The sequence below is a fragment of the Diabrotica virgifera genome, chromosome 5 (genome assembly GCF_917563875.1).
Source record: "Diabrotica virgifera virgifera chromosome 5, PGI_DIABVI_V3a".
NCBI classification, from domain to species: domain Eukaryota; kingdom Metazoa; phylum Arthropoda; class Insecta; order Coleoptera; family Chrysomelidae; genus Diabrotica; species Diabrotica virgifera.
In genome coordinates, this window is record NC_065447.1 from 224,737,531 (window position 1) to 224,758,707 (window position 21,177).

General features: G+C 32.1%; 1 protein-coding gene across 12 annotated transcripts in view; it reads left to right on the forward strand.

The window, feature by feature from the left end:
- Positions 1-21,177, forward strand: part of LOC126884694 (gastrula zinc finger protein XlCGF46.1-like) — a 220,260-nt gene that overhangs the window by 71,411 nt on the left and 127,672 nt on the right. For 5 of the 12 annotated variants that reach the window (XM_050650793.1, XM_050650792.1, XM_050650790.1 and 2 more), the window contains exons 1-2: positions 3,745-3,993; positions 12,220-12,721. The exons of 4 other annotated variants lie outside the window; for them this stretch is intronic. In XM_050650793.1, the coding sequence (XP_050506750.1) occupies positions 3,877-3,993; positions 12,220-12,721 (619 nt within the window). In that variant the 5' untranslated portion in view covers positions 3,745-3,876. Of the gene's footprint in view, positions 1-3,744; positions 3,994-12,219; positions 12,722-14,916; positions 15,662-21,177 lie in introns of those variants that run through there. 3 more of the 12 variants (XM_050650788.1, XM_050650787.1, XM_050650778.1) reach the window with 3 other exon arrangements.

Sequence of the window (21,177 nt, forward strand, 5' to 3'; positions counted from 1 at the left end):
TATCTTACTCAACTTCATCAGGGTTGGATTATTGGTTGTCTTCTTCTATTATTATAGATTTCTTGTTGTTTTTTAGATATTATTTGTGCGAGATTGTTTAATATTTCAAAATATTCTTCATTTTGTAATATATCTCTTATTTCAATTCTTTCTAATCTTCTTCTCATTTCTCTGTGTTCTTCATTTTCTATAGTATTTTCACAATGTAACACTATATGTTCTGGTGTACCTAGTTCTCCACATTCACAATATGCATCATCTTTTAAGTTAAATCTTTCCAAATATGTTGGGTACGGTCCATGTCCTGTTAAAAAGTGTATTAAACCTTGTTTTGGATTGAAATAATTTGGAATGTTTTCTAATATTGGTATAAAATTGTATAAACGTCTAGATTTTGTTGAATTTTCCCATTCATTTTGTCTTTTTCTATTTATTATTTCTTTTAATTCTCTTTTATTTCTTATATCTAATCCTATTATTTGTATTATTTTTTCATGTTTTTCGTTTTTTAGCCAATAATTACATGCTCTTTTTTGTGTTTCTAAATGCATTGGCATTACTCCAGTTAAAACTGTGAGTGCCTGTGTTGCAGTTGTTCCAAATGCTCCCGTCATTCTTACAAGAAATCCTCTCTGAGCTCTATTTAATTTTTCTGCGTTTTTTTTATTTATTAATCTATGTGCCCATACACTTGAACCGTACCCTACAATTGATGCAAGTATTGTACTTAGGTATATTCTCATCTGTCGGAACGAAATTCTATATTCCTTCTGTGCTAGACTAGCAATGCTATGCATGATCTTTGTTGCCTTTTCACAGACACAATTCATGTGTTTTGTAAATAATTTTTGTTCGTCTATTATAATACCTAAATATCTTGTTTCCATTTTTCTTTTTATTGTTTTCCCTCTAATTTTTATAATTGGATCTCTTTCTAAATTTCCTTTTATTAAACTATATGTTGTTTTTGAATCTGATATTGTTAATTTTACTTTATTCATCCAATCATTTACTCTTATTAATACTTCATTTGATTTATTTTCTAATTCTCTTCTTGAGTTTGCATCTATGATCAACAACAAATCATCTGCATATGCTATGCTTCCAAGCACTTCAGGATCTATAGTCAATTGTTCCAGCAGTTCCTCTAGCATTACATCCCAGAACATAGGTCCACAAACTGATCCTTGTGGACATCCTTTTGTGATATGTTTTGTCTTTTTTCCTGTTGGACAGCTTAGGCTTGCATATCGGTCTTGACAGTAGTTTCTGAGACTTAATGATAATTAAATGCAAGTTGTATATATTTTGACAGTTTGTTTACATATTGAGAACTGCCAAAGCCGTATTTGACTCGCCATTGGTCACTGCGCGTGCGCCACCTTTATCGCGATTCTATTGGTTAAAAATCTGTATCATAATGAAGTTCATTATGATACAGGTAGTGAAATCATAATTGATATATAAGTATGAGAATAGAAAAATAATATTTTGAAAATATGCTTCTTTTCATGAGCATTTTTCAGTGCGTCACAAATGATAGAAAAAAAGGTAAGTCCGTGATAATATACATTTTAGTGACATGATATTTTAGTTAAATCTGACAGTTGTCACATTTTATTTGCAATTTGGCATAAAATCAAATCAATTGTGTTTATTGCATCTATAAAATGGTATTTTCTTTGATTTGTATAGTCTTATAAATTGAACAGATTATATTCGTAGATATATTATATAATTCGTAAATTTTTTTTTCGATTATAGCGCTATCTATTGACAACTAGAATAAATGTTATAAATGTCACCGACGAAATGTAATTACCGACGTGCGTTTTTTTTTCTGTCACATGCAATTTAATGCGTTAGAAAGAAATCGAAAAACTGTGACGCACTGAAATATCCTCATGAGAAGAAGCATATACACAACCTATTCCTGTTATAAAATCTATTTTGTAAACGGGAGGGAATTTTTTCATAAAACTGGGAAATTTTTTAAGGAAAGTTGGGGGTTGAGGGAAAAAGCCATAGATATAATAACTATGGTCTGTTTTTAAACCAGGAGGAGTAATTTAAATTTGCCGCGCCGTAATGCTTGTCTGTAATTGGTCCAAACTCAGGCAAGTTTATTCCCATAGATATATAATAACTAGTAGATTAGGCAAGGTATGGGTCGCTCTGTGTATCGAGGTGTATTAACGCCAATATTAAGGGTTAGTATCTAGCCATCTTTGCCTGTCACATGCGCCGGATCGCTTGGTTAAAAGAGATAGATAGGCCACCGATCGACTGCTTCCGCGTTACGCTTTTTTGCTCAGTATGCCTTGTCTACCCTTAATATGTCTATGTTTATTCCACTGTTATGAAATTTTTACACTAATGGCATTTATAAAATTTTGACACTATTTGCATTTTATAGGTTAATTAAGTTATATCAGCGATTTTTTGTGTTTTCTACATTATGTATTCCTTTAAATTTTATTAGTCTGCTTTTATATAAAAAACAGTTGTTTTTTAGAACTCTTTAGCGACGTATTATTATGCTATAATATTTGTTGATTACCGTCGAAGGTCGATATGATCAACCAAAAAAGAAGATATATTTGGTGACTTTTCTAGTGACTTATATATTCTTTGGTGTGAATCTGTCTTTTTAGTTTACTCCTCCTGGTTTATAAACAAACCATTATTCGCGGTGTGCAAGTACTTGGAAGGGAAAGGAGAAACGACCGTGCGCGAGTCGCGGAGAAATATTGCAACTATCTTAAATAATTCATATTGTCAATTGAAATTGTCAAATTGACGTATATTTCATACCTTCTGTCATTGAAGCAGAAAAATTATATATTGCTCCACAATACTGATTTGATATACAATTATTATATAAAGGTAAATTTAATTAATTGTATTTTGCTTGCAGTACTGCATTTTAATAACTAATTTTATTTACTACATACAATTGTTTATGTTTGCATAACATAACCTACATCTTATTTTTTCTTCTTATTATTTTTTTGGACTATGGCCTTGACAATTATCCAGCAACCAGGACTAATATAATTGGCCAATATAATTAAAAGTGCGAATAAAAGTACAGAGCGTAGAAATAGAGGTCGCTTTGCCGAACTTGCACGGTCCCAATAGATTAGGCAAGGTATGGGCCGCTCTGTGCATCGAGGGAGTAGGGAGTTGTCTAGCCATCTTTGTCTCTCACATGAGCGGGATCGCTTGGTTAAAAGAGATAAATAGACCACCGATCGACTGCTTACGCATTACGCTTTTTTGCTCAGTATGCCTTGTCTACCCTTAATATGTCTATGTTTATTCCACTGTTATGAAATTTTGACACTATTTTTCAGATAGATAGACCACCGATCGACTGCACTCGCGTTACGCTTCAGTATGCCTTGTCTATCCTAATATATGTCTATGGAAAAAGCTTGCTTAAAGGTTGGCGACACTGTTGACGCATTCCCATGCAATGTTGCCGACCGGAGGGAAATTTCCCTTTTTGAGGAACTTTCAAAATAAAAAGTAAAAAAAGGGAAAAAATTTACTCAAAAGAGAATTTTTGCTCCAGTCCAAATTGTAAATATTTTAAAAAAATCAAAATATTTGAATATTATTCAACATATCTTCTATCTTTTTGTAAACAAGGAGGGAATTTTTTCATAAAAGTGGGAATTTTTTAAGGTAAGTTGAGGGAAAAAGCTTACTCAGCTGTTGGCAACACTGCCCATGCGATAACCTATAAAATTTACAAATAAAGCGTCAAAATATAAAATATAAACAAAATTATTTCTAATTTATTTTATAGTACATATCAATACAATAAGTTTTTATGAAGAAAATTGAATTTAATTTTTAAACATAATCAGAATGGCTACACCCTTGCCTCTGTATCAATGCAGATTATGTTTAAATAAAACTTCAAGTAGAGTTAACGTATTTGGTGGAGATTTTCCCGGAATGTTAGAGGTTTTAACATCCATAAAGGTAATTTTTTTAGGAATTATAGTTTTATTCTTTATGTAATGACAAAGTTAGAATTCGTACTTCCGAGTAGTATTATCTTTTAATATTCTTGTTAAATTTTGTCCTGATTGTTGTATTGTTTTTCGTCACATTAGCATTCATTTTATGTACTGCTCTTACCAAAATTTATTAGGGGTAGGAGTTACATTCTGCTGCTCTCATGCTGTTTATATTTATTACATTAAAATGTCCCCTAGAACAATAATATTCTCAAAAATCTCAAGACAAGTTTACTACTGGCGAAGCGTCCGTGTAACTACTGTTACCATTGGTAACAGTTAAAAATCTTGCAATAAATATTTTATGACTGTTATGAAATAATTATCTTTATATTTTTTACCAACAAAAATATTTGTTAATAGTACCTAATTCAGTAAATAGCCAACTAGACGCACAAAAATATTGGCGAGATAAAAATGAATCCATTGCACTTTATTATATGCTGTTACCAATACTGGCAGTGGTAACGCAGGAGAAACCTCGCTATCGCTCGGGACTAGCTCGTTTCTGAAAATTTTGAAGGAGCGACAGCTCTGTTTGAGCGATGAGAGACGGCGCGCGGGCACGCTGTGTATATCAGTCAATATCAGTATTGTCACCGTTTTGAGGATTGGTAACATTAGTTTAGTACCTATTACAGATTACAGTGTGTGTGCATTTAAACATGGAAGAGTGTTGCTACGTATTGCGTAATTGATCAACTACTTGAAAAGTTATTCTTCTTGTATATTTTTTTATATATAATTTTGAAGAAAAAAAAATGATATTATTGAAAATGTTAACTACTTGTTAATTTTTTATGTTAATTTTATGGTAGAATAATACAGCGTGTGTCAGCCAAATGGAATAAATTCAATAGTTCAAATACTAATTGTTTTTTTGAAAAATGCTCAGATCTGTCGATTAGTATTTTAAGTCTTAATTTTTTACATACAATAATAATGTATACAGGGTGTCCCAATTTAGAAATATGATGTCATCGTTAATTTTCTTAAATGGCAACACTGTTATTTTAATGGCTATTTAGATAGAGAGTGTAAAGCTATACATAACTGCAAAATATCAAATTTTTATTTTTTAACATTTACAAGATAATAAAAAATAAAATTATGTCTGTAATGTGGAATAAACTTAATAGTTCAAATAATAATTGTTTTTTTTTGAAAAATGCTTAGACCTGTCGATTAGTATTTGAAATCAAAATTTTTTACAATAATAATGTATATAAGGTGTCCCAATTTAGAGATTTAATGTTATTTTTTATTATCTTGTAAATGGTAAGGAATAAAAATTTCATATTTTGTAGTTATGTATAACTTTACACACCCTATCAAAATAGCTATCAAAATGACAGTATTGCCATTTAAGAAAATCAATGATGATGCCATATCTCTAAATTGGGACACCCTGTATACATTATTATTGTATGAAAAAAATTTCCATTTGAAATACTAATTGACAGATTTAGTCATTTTGCAAAAAAACAATTAGTATTTGAACTATTGAATTTATTCCATTTGGCTGACACACAGTGTATGTTTAGTTTGTTTATTATTTATTGTTATACCTGTTACATATACCCTATTCCACGAACATACGCCTGTTTTGGATTACTTCGACAACGAATATTTTACTGTGCAAAATAAGAAGAACGAAAGTAAATTGCAAATTACATTGTTGTTTATTGGAATAATTATTAGCGCCATTTACTTTCGTACTTCTTATGTTGTACAGTAAAATATTCGTTGTCGAAATAATCCAAAACAGGCGTATGTTCGTGGAATGGCCCATATACATAATTACATACATATAATTTGGGAATAGTGATTTGTTTTTATCCCACAGGATTGAAAACAAAAACTTATATTTGGGAGGTTCAAAATAATTTTTTTTAAATAAGATTTCTTTACATCTGGTTTGGTAACACTTTAGAAAAAGTCACGCGTCGCCACTGAAGTTTACAATTCTTTCATCCTTCCAGTGATGACAACACAGTCCAAACACAATTACGTTGTCCATAAAAGCCCCAATAAAATGAAAGGAACACAGCTCCTAGTGGAAAGACCAATGCTTGAAATAACTTAAAAATCAGTCAGTCATATAGCTAAGCTGGACAGTCTGTCTAAGTTTATCTTACTTCACTTCGATGCTGAAGTGGATCTAGTGGATGTGCTTTCAAACCCTGGTCTGGTGAAGAGAAAAATAAAAACACTAGTTTAAAATTCTAAATATGAATCACCTGCTTTTAGGGCTTCCAATCCCGCAGCCTGAGTTCAATCTCGATATTTGCAGGACTACCAATTTTCAATCCCACGGGATCTCGGTATTTGTGACGTATTGGGCAACGTGTTAATAGGTTGGGTGTGGATGTAATGAGTTAAGACTTATACTCTGAACTGTAATTTTCACCTTTTTTTCTTCTCCTTTTAATGGCGCTACAACCCTTTGTGAGTCTTGGCCTGCTTAACAATGTTCTTCCATTCCACCCTGTCATATACTTTCCTTCGCAACTGCCTGATGTTCATGGTGGTTTTAAGATCCCCCTCTACATCATTTATACATCTTTTATCCACCTTAGAAGTTCATATATCCAATGGGATACATGCAATCCGTCCACACATTGGTGGAGGCACTATGTGGTTCACATGTATGCCATCCTCACGTAAAGTGTTAATCCACATCATTACCTTGTCTATTGCCTGTGTTATTTCCGTTTCATTTACCTCTGTTAGTCTTGCTGGTTTTCTGATTTTAGAAGTTGTTTCTGGGCTTTATTCAATATCTGTATCTCATCAATTATTTTTAATTCTTGTAATCCTACCTTGACTTTTTATTCTACTTATTTAACTTTTCTAGACTTTATTCTAATTTTCCATGTATCATGTGTTCAGTTCTGGCCATATTATCGTTAATAATTTTCCTTCTTTTTCCTTAACTTCTCTCAGTTTTCTCACTCTACTTGTGTCCCACTTTTTATTGAAGAATACAATTTTTTTGAATAACATCCAATGTTTATTGCAATCTGTCTCATTACAAACAATAAGCAATATGCATAATTATTGTAAGATAACGTAGATGGAAGCCGCCCAGTGGCGAGCACCCTGTAAGACATATAAAATTATAATTTTAAAATACAACATAACAGTAACAGTCACTCGGAACATAGTAGATAAAATTTAGTATAGTAGACAGCACAGGCAATAAATATAATTATTAGAAGTCTAAAAACAAGAATAAAAATACAAAAAAAGTTTAAAAGTAGATTGTAGAAACCTTCGTTGGGTAGATTTTTTAGTACCAAACTAGATATTATATCATATCCAGGTGACTTCTTATTTTCCAGATTATCAATTACTTCTTTAACTTCAGATTTCTTAAAAATTTTAATAGGCGAAGCCATTTGACAGCGGCGGCTCGTGGGTCAATCTTCAGGGGGGTCATTTTGGTTTGAAAACTTCAAACTGTTGATTTTTTAAAGTATTTAAAAGATCTTTTAGCATTTATATTTTAGATAAAAAATACAGACTTAGATAAAACTCAATACTATTTACCCTAGTTTTCCGAAAATTAAATTTGTCTTTTTTTAGAGTAAATCTTTTAAAAAATATAGGAAAAATGGTATGAACAGGTTATTGACTGATATATAGATAGGAATATTTATAGTATAATAAATTGTAAATTTATTAAAACGAAACTTACTTTAAATATTTTTATATTTTAAGTCAATTCTTCTATCCTTTAGTTCTGCAAAATAGTCTATGACCTTCTCATTGAACAAGCAGACGGTAACTAACTAAACGTGAGGCCGTCGACTCTACTACAGGTATACGACGGAAAGGTCACTCCCACTCTCGCCCACGAAATTGCTATCTGCCGTCTCTTTTCTATTTTACATGCATTTGTCCATAAGCCATAAGAACTGTATGTAGACAATTTAAAATACGGCCCAGCCACGGGCTTGTGTATAGCGCGAGGCGCGACGTTATTATATCTATTATATTTGTTTTGCCAATGCAGACTGCTGAGAGTATTTCAGAGTGAAGTTTTAGATAAAAGATATTTTTAATAAAATTGGTATTTTTATGAGATTATTTTAGGGGGGTCATTGACCAATTGACCCTAAGGAGGAGCCGCGCTTGCCATTTGATATGGTGCATTTACGACTTCATGAATAACTTCTTCCTCTTCAGCTGATACTTCCCTCTGATGTGGTTGAAATACCTCGCATAAATGATTTGCGATAGTATATGCTTTATCTTTTCAGTTTTAGCCCATGTGCCATTTGGTTTCCTGATTGGCATATTCATTTGTTCGTTGTCTTTCAGTTTTTTTGCTAGTTTCCACAGAGAATAATTTGTATCATCTGTAGGTGAGAGGTTCTTTAAATAGTTGGTGATTCCATTGTCTTTATGTTGGATCAAGTTTCTTTTGAGTAATCTGCAAGCTCTATTAAGATTTGTTTTATCTTCTGGGTGCCTAGTGAGCTGCCACCTCTTTCTTAGTTGTCTTTTTTCCAGTATAAGTGTATTTATGTGAGCAGGATGTGACTCAGAGTTGTGTGTGTAGGTAATTTCTGGGGTGGACGACCAAGCAGCTTGCTGAATAATTGTAGTTAAGTGAGCAACTGCATTTTCTATGTCATTGTTACTTTTGAGAGGAAAGTTTAGGTTAATGGATGTTTTTATTTTGTCTTATTCCAGTTTGTTCTTTTATTACATAGTGTTAACAGTTTAGGACAATTATGAATTTGGCTTAGTAGGTCTATGAAGAAAGGGGAATGATCCGATGATAGGTCAAAAGAAGGAGAAATTTGGATAGGTGTGTGTTATTTCTTTTAATATAGCGAAATCAATAAGATCGAGAATTTTTTGTCTATTGGTGGGTCAATAAGTAGGCTGTCCAGTAGAGAGGAGTTAAATGATTCTCATTAATACTTTTTAATAATTCTCGCCCGCGTGAGGTTATGATTCTGGAGCTCCATTTGTGATGTTCGGCATTATAATCTCCAGCGGCAATAAAACGGTGTCCGACCGTCTTAAAGTATTCAGTAAAATGATCAGCTTTAATGTGGACAGTAAACAGCAGATAAAATAATCGGGCCTTGTGAATCTTCTACCGACACTGATGTGGCTTGAATGTTAACTCTTCTAATTTTGTTTATTTCATAATGCTTAATATTATTTCTGATAATAATTGCTGTACCTCCATGCGCCTTTCCTAATGGTTGTTGAGTTACATAGGTTGAATATTTGGGAATATTAAAATAACTCTTAATAGTCCTGTGTGCTTCGTAAATAAACATAACGTCTAGATTATGAGAATAAATAAAAGCTTTTACTTCGTGGAAATGATTAGTTAAGCCATTGGCATTCCAACAGCACATCTTAAGTTTAGTGTTGAAGGTTAAGCTTAGATATCAGAGACATTATTAGATCAAACATCTTATCCATTCTTTCCATTAGCTTATGTACCAGAAGTTCTAAATTGTTTTGTATATATTGGGGAGTTGCTGTTTTTATTTCGTAAGTAGTCTCATTTGTGTTAGTTATGTTTTTATTATCTTTTCCTGCAGCAATGTTCGCATAACTGATATTTGGTTGAGTGATTGACAAATGTGCAACACGAGGTGGTTGACTTGCGTTTTTTTTCGAAGCGATGGAAATTTTTTCTTTTGCAGCTCTTTGTATACTGAACATCCCTTGTAGCTTGCAGGATGATTTTCCTTACAATTTGCACATTGGACATCTTTTATATTCTTTTGTTTTGGGAATTTAGACGATAGGTGATCTCCTACGCATTTTACACAGCTCGGACTCCTGTGGCAATAATTGCGTGTGTGGCCAAAATGTTGACATCTTTGACATTGGGGTAGTTCCCTCTTCGGATGCGGTGGCTCAACTGTGACAATAGTATTGAGTAATTTCGTGATCTCATATACAGGGTGTCCCGAAAAGATTGGTCATAAATTATACCACACATTTTGGAGTCAAAAATAGTTCGATTGAACATAACTTACCTTAGTACAAATGTGCCCATAAAAAAAGTAGCCCTTTGAAGTTAAAAAATGAAAATCGATTGTTTTCAATAGATCGAAAACTATTAAATGTTTTTTATTGAAAATGGACATATATCATTCTAATGGCAGGATAATCTTAAAACATAATTATAGTGAGATTTGTTCACCCCATAAAAATTTTATGGGGGTTTTGATCCCTTAAAGCCCCCCAAACTTTTGTGTACGTTCCAGTTAATTCATTATTGTGATACCATTAGTTAAACACAACGTTTTTAAAACTTTTTTGATTCTTAGTATTTTTTCGATAAGCGAGTTTTTATCGAGATGCAGCTTCTTTTTAATATATTTACATAAAATTTGTATGGGAGTTTTGTTCCTTTAAACCCCCCAAATGTTTGTGTACGTTCCAATTAAACTTATTGTGGTACCATTAGTTAAACACAGTGTTTTTAAAACTTTTTTGTCTCTTAGTCTTTTTTTGATAAGTCACCTTTTATCGAGATGTGGCTTCTTTTTCAAAATATACCTAAAAATGTAAATTATAAATACATTTTCAGATTATTAACAGGTCCCTAGAATCGTACTTAACCATATACAAATATGTGGTGGACTCGATAAATATTCAAATTATCTCGATAAACACTGGCTTCTCGAAAAAGTCCTAAGAGGCAAAAATGTTTGAAAAATAGTGTGTTTAACTAATGGTGCCACAATAATAATTAAATTGGAACGTACACAAAAGTTTGGGGGGGTTTAAGGGAACAAAACTCCCATAAAATTTTTATGGGGTGGATAAATTTCACTATAATTTTGTTTTAAAATGTCCCTGCCGTAATAATGATACATGCCCATTTTTAACAAAAAATCTGTAATAGTTTTCGATATATTGAAAAAAAATCGATTTTCATTTTGTAACTTCAAAGGGCTGTAACTTTTTTTATGAGCACATTTGTACTAAGGTAAGTTAGGTTAAATCGAACTATTTTTGACCTCAGAATGTGTGGTATAATTTATGACGAATCATTTCGGGACACCCTGTATATCTTTATTATTGATAGTGGCAGATCTTTCTTTGTGCCTCTTTGCTTAATATTAGAGATATTCAGTGCTGTATGCCCGTGCTTCAGCAATGCTTTTTTAATGTCGTCTGGATCTGTTGAAGGGTGGATATTACGTATAACAACTCGGAATCCTCGGTTTTGTTTTAGTTGGTATGTATGGTACTTATTTTTTTTTTCTGATAGAGATTTTACGATTAATGAGTAGGTTTTTGATGAACCAGCTTGAACTTTAATTTGATTGTTAGCAAGACATTTTAAAGTATATTTACCTGGAGTTATCTGCTGTAGTAATTCTTGTAGTGGTTTGATATGCTGAACATTTTGTATAAATATGGGTGGTGGCTGTTCCTCTCTTCAGTCTTTCAACGTATCAACTTCTTCACGAAATGTATCATCTTCAAGTAACTCGTATCTGTTAGATGTATGAATAGTTTTACTCAGCCAATAATCATTGAGTGTAGCTTGTTTGGTTTTTCTCAAATCAGGACTGTCGTCTTTGCGGTGACGTTTATTGTGGTGGACTGCTACCCATTCACCATCACTTTTTGTTGCATGTGGGAGATGTTATTGCGGTTTATCTATTGGAAAATTTGTTAAATGCGATTGTAGATCGTTGTTGCGTGTTTTGACTATTTTCTGCTGTTCATCTAGTGAATTGGAACTGTCTTTTCGAGTTCTTACAAGTGGAGGAGTTCGTGCTAAGCTGTTTCTTCTAATTGCTGGATTTATGTCCTCACTGCATGGATAACTAGTAGATTGTTCCTGGTTAGCATGTTGGTAACTCATAGTTTTCCTCTAGTTATAGTGGATAATTATTTTAACATTAAACACAAACACTTTTTTCAGCTATTCTTTTTCGGTTTCTTGATAACGATGGATTTATACTAATTACAATATGATAAGATAATAATTAGACAAATTGCTTCTTAATTGTTCTTAATTAATGTGTTCAGTTCGAAGGTTCGAACAACACTGAAAGAAGACAATGATTACAATTTACTAAGTCATTGCCTACTGATAATTCCGTAGCATCTGTAGATTTAGGTATTACATTTTTAATGAAACTTTCTTTTTCTAACAAAATATTCCATAAAGTATTTTGTGTTAAAGGTTCATGAAGAGGATGGCTTGCCAAAATATAGTTGTACAAAATGTGCAAAAGATGTTCTCTTGGCTTTGATGGTCAAGAGACGTATTATAAAGGCACACCAGTTTCTATTAGAAGCTCTAGAAAACAAGAGGGCAATATTTGAAACAATAGATACAACCCCTATTGTTAATACAGTCGAATCTTCAGTACCAAAAAAGACAAAAACCGCTAAGCAAAAAATAGTTTCTAAAAAATCTAAACCAATAATAAAACAAAATCAAACCCAACCAAATTCAAAATTAGTTGAAAACTCAAATGAGGCAACAACAGAAGAAGATGCAAATGAAGGAAATGTAAAACATGATATAAGTACTGAAGGAGCAGAAAAAACGAATCAACCAAACACACAAAAAGAAAAAAAGAAATCACTAGATCAAGATGTACAAAAGATACTTGGTGAAGTCCAGAAACGTATTGGGAATACTGGCTTTACTTGTAAAACATGTAATTTAAGTTTTTCAGGTAATCTTTTATTTTTTTACTTTTTCAAAGGCCGGTTTCACCAATAACAAATAAATTGTTCAATAGTTATTGGTCAAATAAAATTATTTATTAATCGATTTTATTTTTATTGTATTTGACTACAATTTTGATAATTTAAAGTTAAATTGGTGAATTTTCTTTGTTACAGACATTTAAAACGAGATTAACTTATCAATTTACTCGAAGAGTAAATAATTATTTGAAAAATAAATATTCTTTTTCTCATGATCATCTTTCAGTGCGTCACAGTTTTTCGATTTCTTTCTAACGCATTAAATTGTATGTGACAGAAAAAAACGCACGTCGGTGATTACATTTCGTCGGTGACATTTATAACATTTATTCTAGTTATTCTAGTTGTCGATAGATGGCGCCATAATAAAAAAATATTTTTTTTTAATTAGAAAATAATATTACAAATATAATCTGTATAATTTATAAGACTATACAAATCAAAGAAAATACCATTTTATAAATGCAAGAAACACATTAAATTTGATTTGTTTTTATTCCAAATTGAAAATAAAATGTGACAACTGTTAGATTTAACTAAAATGTCATGTTAGAATAAATGTCATAAATGTGTATTATCACGGACTTACCCTTTTTCCTATCATTTGTTACGCACTGAAAAATGCTCATGAAAATGACAATAAAATAAGTCTTATTTTACGTTAGTGAAAGGTAGATATATGTCAGTTTTATTTTTCAAATAACTTTATTCATCGAATAAACTACTATTTCTCGTTGGTGAAACCGGTTACTCGCGGTGTGCTATTGGAGCTACACAATATTGACATGATATGCAATTATTATATAAAGGTAAATTTAATTAATTGTATTTCGCTTGCAGTACTGCATTTTAATAACTAATTTTATTTACTACATACAATTGTTTACGTTTTAATAACATAACTTGAATCTTCTTTTTTCTTCTTATTATTTTTTTGGACTATGGCCTTGACAATTATCCAGTAACCAGGACTAATATAATTGGCCAATATAATTAAAAGTGCGAAAAATGTTGCTGAGCGTAGAAACCAGGTGACGCTTTGCCGAGCTTGCACGGTCCCAATAAAATTCCTGTGTCTTCAGATGTTTCACAATTAGGGATAATGTTTTTATTTTTAACATCACTTTCCAGCATTTAACGATTTTTTATTCATGTAGAATGTTATACAATCATGACAGCTTAACTTTCTAGTCTTTACTTAGTTATATCATTGCCTGTTTTTTTTTCATTGATACTCCTTTATTAATAAGTTTATTATATAATTCGTTGGGAAAGTAGAGAAATACCCTTAATTGTATAATGCTCAAATTATACTAAAAATGTAACAATACCGTACTTTTCACAGTTCAAAATAGTCGTTTTGGTTGATATATAAAAATGCGTCTTTCCTTGCTGGAAGATGTGAGCAAACTGACGCGCGAACTTCGAGACGTGTCTTCGATCGACCCATGTGCGGACGGCCTTAAATTTAATTTAGCGCAACAAACAAAAAAAATCGAAGGAAACAAATAACGAGGAGATTTGCAATCCTAAACGCCCCGTCTACGGAACTCGATGTCAACGAAGGAACTTGATTGGCGGGGACAGATCTACGCGTCTGGAATTGAGTCGATTACTTCGAGCGTCGACCCATGTGTGGACGGCCTAAAACAATTGCGCTGTGATTTAAAAAAAAAAGGTATCTTGAAAAGATGTATTTTTTCATAGCCTTTCAGATGGTGTTTTCTTTTGTAAGGGTTAAAATGTCGCAGATAATTTAATTATTTATGAGTTGAAAACGGTACTTCATTTTGCATAAATTATTTGATGATGAAATTTACTTAAAAATATGAGACGTTATCTTTCTAATGCCTGGTGTTTAGAATTACGTATCATGATTATAACATATCGCCATATATTCAATTATTGGATTCAATTAAAGGCTGATTTATGTTACACCGGGACGTGGACTGCACGGCGCGCAGAACACTAGAAATCGCACGTCCTCGGCACTTCCCGGTCTCGCCCCGTTCCGTTGTAAGATAAACCAGCCAATGCTTTTCATATCTGACGATTCTTCAACGTGCTTCGTCCCGTCCACGTCTCCGGTGTAACATAAATCCGGCTTAATTCAGCGACGTGTTAAGATTATTGTTTTGCTATTATCTCTGTGTTTTTTTAGATACAAAGTCGTTCAATCTGCACAAACGAATACATGGAAAAAGCCAATGTCATATTTGCGGCCGATACATTAGAAAAGACAATATGGGAAAACACGTCAGGACGCATACAGCAGGTCCAGAAGTTTGTACTATTTGTGGACTAACGTGCAAAAATTTTGACTGTTTAAGATGTCACATCTTTCATTACCACAAGCACACTGCTCAACAGTACATTTGTGAAGAATGTGGTAAAACTTTTCGAAGACGTTGTAATTTTTTGTTGCATAAGAAAAAGGAACATACGGGTATAAGGAACTTTAAATGCACTACTTGTGGAAAAGCTTTCTTTACCAATAAGAATTTAGTACACCATGTTCGAATGACTCACGAAAAACTGAGACCTTATGTTTGTGAACATTGTGGTACTGGCTTTTCGTCTAGGTATGCTTTAAGAACTCATGAAAGACAACATACCAATGAAAAACCGTTTGTTTGTGAGTACTGTTTAGAAGGGTTTAGACAACGGGTTTCATTACGGACTCATTTGAAATCAAAACATGGAATAGAGCAAGCCAAGGAATTCTTTTGTAAAACGTGTGAGAAAGGTTTCGCTACAGATTACGCTTTGAGTGTACATCAAAGGTCACACGAAACTAAGAAGTGTGAAATTTGTTCAGAAAATTTTGCTGGAGATGAATATCTGACAAAGCATCTTAGAGAAGTTCATCAAGTAGAAATAGAAATAAAACAAGATAGTTAAGATTATTTTTGGTTTATTATGTGTCCAGTATCTCTTGAATTCCCTTTCCCTTGTATTATTCGTATGTGCCTTATCTCTGCGAGGTTGCATAAGTAATGAAATATTTGCAACACATACGGGTCTATTAGAAAAAAGATTAGTCAACCAAGAAGAAGAAATAATGATTGAAGAAAATAAAAGATCGTTATAGAAGCCGTAAAGATTGGAGGAGACAGACTTTTAGAGAGTATAAAGTCTTCTATATCGTTATAGAAGCCGAAAAGCCTGGAGGAGATAGACTTTTAGAGAATATAAAGGAACTATTCAACTTGTGTCTGCACCAAAGTGAAATAACTACAAGATGGTGTAGTGCACTTACCATTTTATTACACAAAAAGGGCGATCCAACAGACCTTAAACATTACCGACCTATAAGCCTATTAAACCATCTCTATTGGTGAAATTGAGTCGGTTTCCAGCTGCTCCAAGGCCTATACAAAGTCAGTTGAATTTTGTATGGGTGGAGGTATAAGTCACAACGTAAAATTTGCGGCACAACGTAAGTTGTGATCCGAGAAAGTTCTAGTTCTTGTACGCGACGTGAAATCGACTGCCACAGATTCTGTGATGGCCGTCAGTTCCGGGGGCTATGATCATGATCATAAAATATGTCGTCATAGATTTTATGACTGGCCACATCATTTAATTTGCGATGTGCAATTCTAATAATTATTTAGTAAAATACACTTATAAAATATTACGTGTTTTGGTTTTAGACAAACCGGCGTTCTATCTGCACAGAACGAATAAGGAGATAAAAGGCAAATGTCATATATGCGGCTGAGTCATGAGAAAAGACAACTTAAAGCAATACATCATGAGGTCCATCAGTTTGTTCTACTTGTGGAGCAACATGCAAAAATATACAGTTTAAGAGGTCATATCTTTCATTACCACAAGCATACTGCTAAACAGTACGTTTGTGAAGAATGTGGTAAAAGTTTTCGAAAGAAACATATTTTCTTGTTTCATAAAAAAAGGTTCATATGGGTCTATGGAGCTTTAAATGCACTAGTTGTGGAAAAGCTTTCTTTACCAATACTGATTTATTAAAACATATTCGAATGACCCACGAAAAACTGAGACCTCATGTTTGTAAATATTGTGGTTCTGGCTTTTCGTCTAAGTATGCTTTAAAAACTCATACAAGACAACATACCGATGAAAAACATTTCGTTTGTCAGCACTGTTTCGAAGGGTTGAGACAGCGGGTTTCATTACCGTCCCATTTGAAATCAAGACATGGAATAGAGGAAGCCAAGGAGTTCTTTTGTAAAACGCGTGAGAAAGGTTTCGCTACAGATTATGCTTTGAGTATACATCAAAGGTTACATGAAACTAAGAAATGTGAAATTTGCTCGGAAAATTTTGCTGAAGATGAATACCTGACAAACCATCTTAGAGAAGTTCTAGAAGTAGAAGTAGAAATGACACAAGATAATTAAAATTATTTTTGGTTTGTGTGTGTGTGTGTACAGTATGTCTTGAATTTTCCATTTCCTTGTATTATTCGTATGTGCCTTATATTTACGAGGTTGACATAATATCCCAATAAATGACCGGTTTGGAGTGTAATTTCCAGGGGCAACTCCGAATTGCATGAAAATTTGGATTTAGGTTCGACTTACCCTCCACTTTAAGTTGAATTTGTGCCGTTGGTTGCTTTTACTTGGGGGGTGACATTTACCCCTTCTCGGGGCTGAAAAACGCGTGTTTAAAATAAGGCCGGAAATGGATAAATTGACTTATTTTAAGCACCTTTTGTTCTATAAAGTTTTTTACGTAAGTCAATACTTTTCGAGTTATTCGCGATTTAAAATGTTGATTTTTCGACAAAAAAACTACGTTTTCAGACCGTTTTTCCCAAATAACTCAAAAAGTAAATATTTTATCGAAAAAAATATTTTTAGCAAAAGTGTAGCCCATAAAAAAACGAAAAAAATGGTGTACCAGTAAAGTCTACAAATTGAGTAGAAGCAAAGTTGTAGCTCATGAAAAATATGTTTTTATTCGTCTAATTCCAAATCGAATAATTCAACGCGAAATCACCGAAGAAAGAAGCGTTTTTCGGGAAAACCTTATTAACATTTTTAAAGTATCGAAAAAAAGCTTATTATTTGTTTTTTACAAAAGTTTACAGCATCAAAAATAAACGAGTTACACTGAAAAAAAAAAGTTGGTCCCTTTTTTTTGGTAAATAAAAATCGTGAAAACCTCCCTCTATTTAGCAGCCTAAATGAAATTAATCGTTTGGCTTTACCATCTATTTTAACTGTATGTGTATTGTTTATATGATCTGTAAGTTTGATTGGTTTGAAGTGCTTATTTTTGAAAACATTTGGTTTTATAGTAAAAAAATTTTCTAAAAATTTTTGAAAAATTTCATTTTTTTAAAATAACTTAAAAAGTATTAGTGAGAAGAAAAATCTTAAAGAGCTTAAAGATGCTAGTTTCATTTTGTTTCTCCGTAAGACAAAAATTGGTTAAGATATGGCTGTTCAAAATTTGTATACACTCGTGATTAGTGACCCATTCAAGCTTTCTCAATATAACCCTTTAAAAAATAAACACTTTAAACCGGTGAGACTGACAGATCATATAAAAAATAGATAGGTAAGTAAATTGTTTGTAAAGCGGTAGCGATTAATTTCATTTGGGGAGCTAAACACGGCGAGATTTTCATGATTTTTTACAAAAAAAACAGGGCCAGCTTTATTTTGAGCGTAACTCGCTTATTTTTAATGCTAAAACTTTTGTTAACAATTAAAACAAAGCTTTTTATAAACACTTTAAAAAAGTTTAAATGGGTTTTTCCCGAAAAGTGCTTAATTTTTCGGTGATTTCACCTTAAATATTCGATTTGGAATTAGACGAATAAGAACGTATTTTTCATGAGCTACAACTTTGTTTTTATTTTATTGATAGACTTTACTGATACACCATTTTGGGTTTTTTATAAGCTACACTTTTGCTAAGGATATTTTTTTCGATAAAATATTTACTTTTTGAGTTATTTGCGCAAAACCGTCTGAAAACGTAGTTTTTTTTGTCGAAAAATCAACATTTTCAATGGCAAATAACTCGAAAAGTATTGACTTAAGTAAAAAACTCTATAGAACAAAAGTTGCTTAAAATCAATCAATTTATCCATTTCCGGTCTTATTTTGAACGTATGTTTTTTACCCCCGAGAAGGGGTGACTGTCACCCCCTAAGTAAAAGAAATAAAAGGTAAAATTTCAATTTTGAAGTGGAGGGTAAGTAGAACCTAAATCCAAATTTTCATGCAATTTGGAGTTGCCCCTGAAAATTACACGGTATCGCCGAATTTCCCGTTCATTTACTGGGCTATAAGTAATAAAATATTTACATACAAAAAATACAGTTTTATAGCACTATAAAAAATATTATTAACTAAAAAAACTTATCAAATTTAAAAAATTAACTATTTTGCATTTGTTATTTCTTTTTTGTAAATAGTGTAACATACGGCACATTTTTAAAAGCTTATAAAATGTTTCTAGCCTAGTAAGGCAGAAATTCCACATTAAATGTTGAAAAATGTGAGTTTTGTTATCGTTTTTCGTATTTTTGTTTGCTTGATTTCTCTTTGTTGGAAGAATTAACTGGAGTTACATTTAATTCCATTTTATAAAAGACTTATTTAAAAATATAAAATGACATTAAGCTAAATTAATTATAAATTACTAACTAAAACATAAAAAGCAACTCACTACTGCACAGCTTGTATAATATCCAACCACACAATGTTTTAACACTAGAAGCACCAGCATTTTTACATACCTAGAAGCACCGGATCGGTCAAGATGACGGGTATATGCAGTAGCAAAATTTTTTAATTTTGCTTGTACAAGATCTACACACAAAAATTTTACGTAGGTATATGACAAAGGGCCTAGCCGGGTAAGATGGTGAAAAGTGCCCCCAACCCAATTTAAATTCCATATAGGCCACTTTTTAGCACATATAGAGGAACTCACTTTCTGAAATTTTTAGCCCCCTAGGTGGTCACGTGACCCCCCTAGAGCCTAATTAGGCTTTTTATGTTTTTATTTTTTCTCTCAGCCGCATCAAGAGCTAGCCAAAAACTTTATTTAAAAAAGTTGTAAGTTTCAAAAAGATCTAGATGAAAAAAATTTTTTTTTATTTTTTTGGCGGGAAATTAGAATTTTTAGAACAATTTTAAACGTTTAAATACCTCTGAAAAAAAAACTAAGACACTCGTTTTTACGAAAATTAATTATAATGTGTATTTTTGAACAATCTTTCACCCTTAATTTTTTCAGAAGTTTTAAAATTGGTGAAACGTACCTTTAAAAATAAAAAACCGCATTTTTTCGGTTTTTTTTTTCGTTTTTTGATACAATTTTATACATATTTTTCAAAAAATTTAACACTGTCACTAGAATAGGTAAAAAACTGAAAAATAATTGGGGTTTGCTTAATAAAAATTTTTTGTAACGATATCCATTTTCAAGATACAGGGCGTTGAAGAAAACAAAATTTTACATATTTTTTACGATTTTGCCGAAACTACTGGCAACATTGTAATAAAACTTGGCGGGTTTTAAGAGGTAGTTATTGTGCATGTTTTGACATACAACTAAGGATTTGATATTCATCATTGGCGCGCATAGGGGTAATGGTCTGAATTTTTCAAAGAAAAAAAGATAGTACGCCACTGATATATTTCAAATTAACAATCATTTTTGAATTCCTCGTTCAATTTTCAATAAAAAATCTATCATCTCATTTTTTCATACGACGCGCCGTTTTGCTGCAAAAAATAAAATATCTTAACGCTTCCAAAGTATTCGAATTAATTTTGATAATAATGCATGTACGAGTTTATTATGTAGATGTAGAAAGTAATACTAGAAGTTCGAATACTTTGTAAGGGTTAAGATCTTTTATTTTTTGAATAAAAATGGCGCGTCGGATGAAAAAATAAGAAGATACATTTTTTGTCACAAATTGAACGAGAAATTCAAAAACCATTGTTAATTTGAAATATGTCAGTGGCGTACTATCTTTATTCTTTAAAAAGTTCAGACCATTACCCCTATGCGCGCCAATGATGAATATCAAATCCTTAATTGTATGTCAAAACATGCACAATAACTACCTCTTAAATCCCGCCAAGTTTTATTACAATGTTGCCAGTAGTTTCAGCAAAATCGTAAAAAATGTGTAAAATTTTGTTTTCTTCAACGCCCTGTATCTTGAAAATCGATGGCGTTACAAAAAATTTTTATTAAGCAAACCCCAATTATTTTTCAGTTTTTACCTATTCTAGTGACAGTGTTACCTTTTTTGAAAAATATGTATAAAATTGTATCAAAAAACGAAAAAAAAAACCAAAAAAAACCCGATTTTTTATTTTTAAAGGTACGTTTCACCAATTTTAAAAATCTGAAAAAATTCAGCGTGAAAGATTGTGCAAAAATACACATTATAATTGAT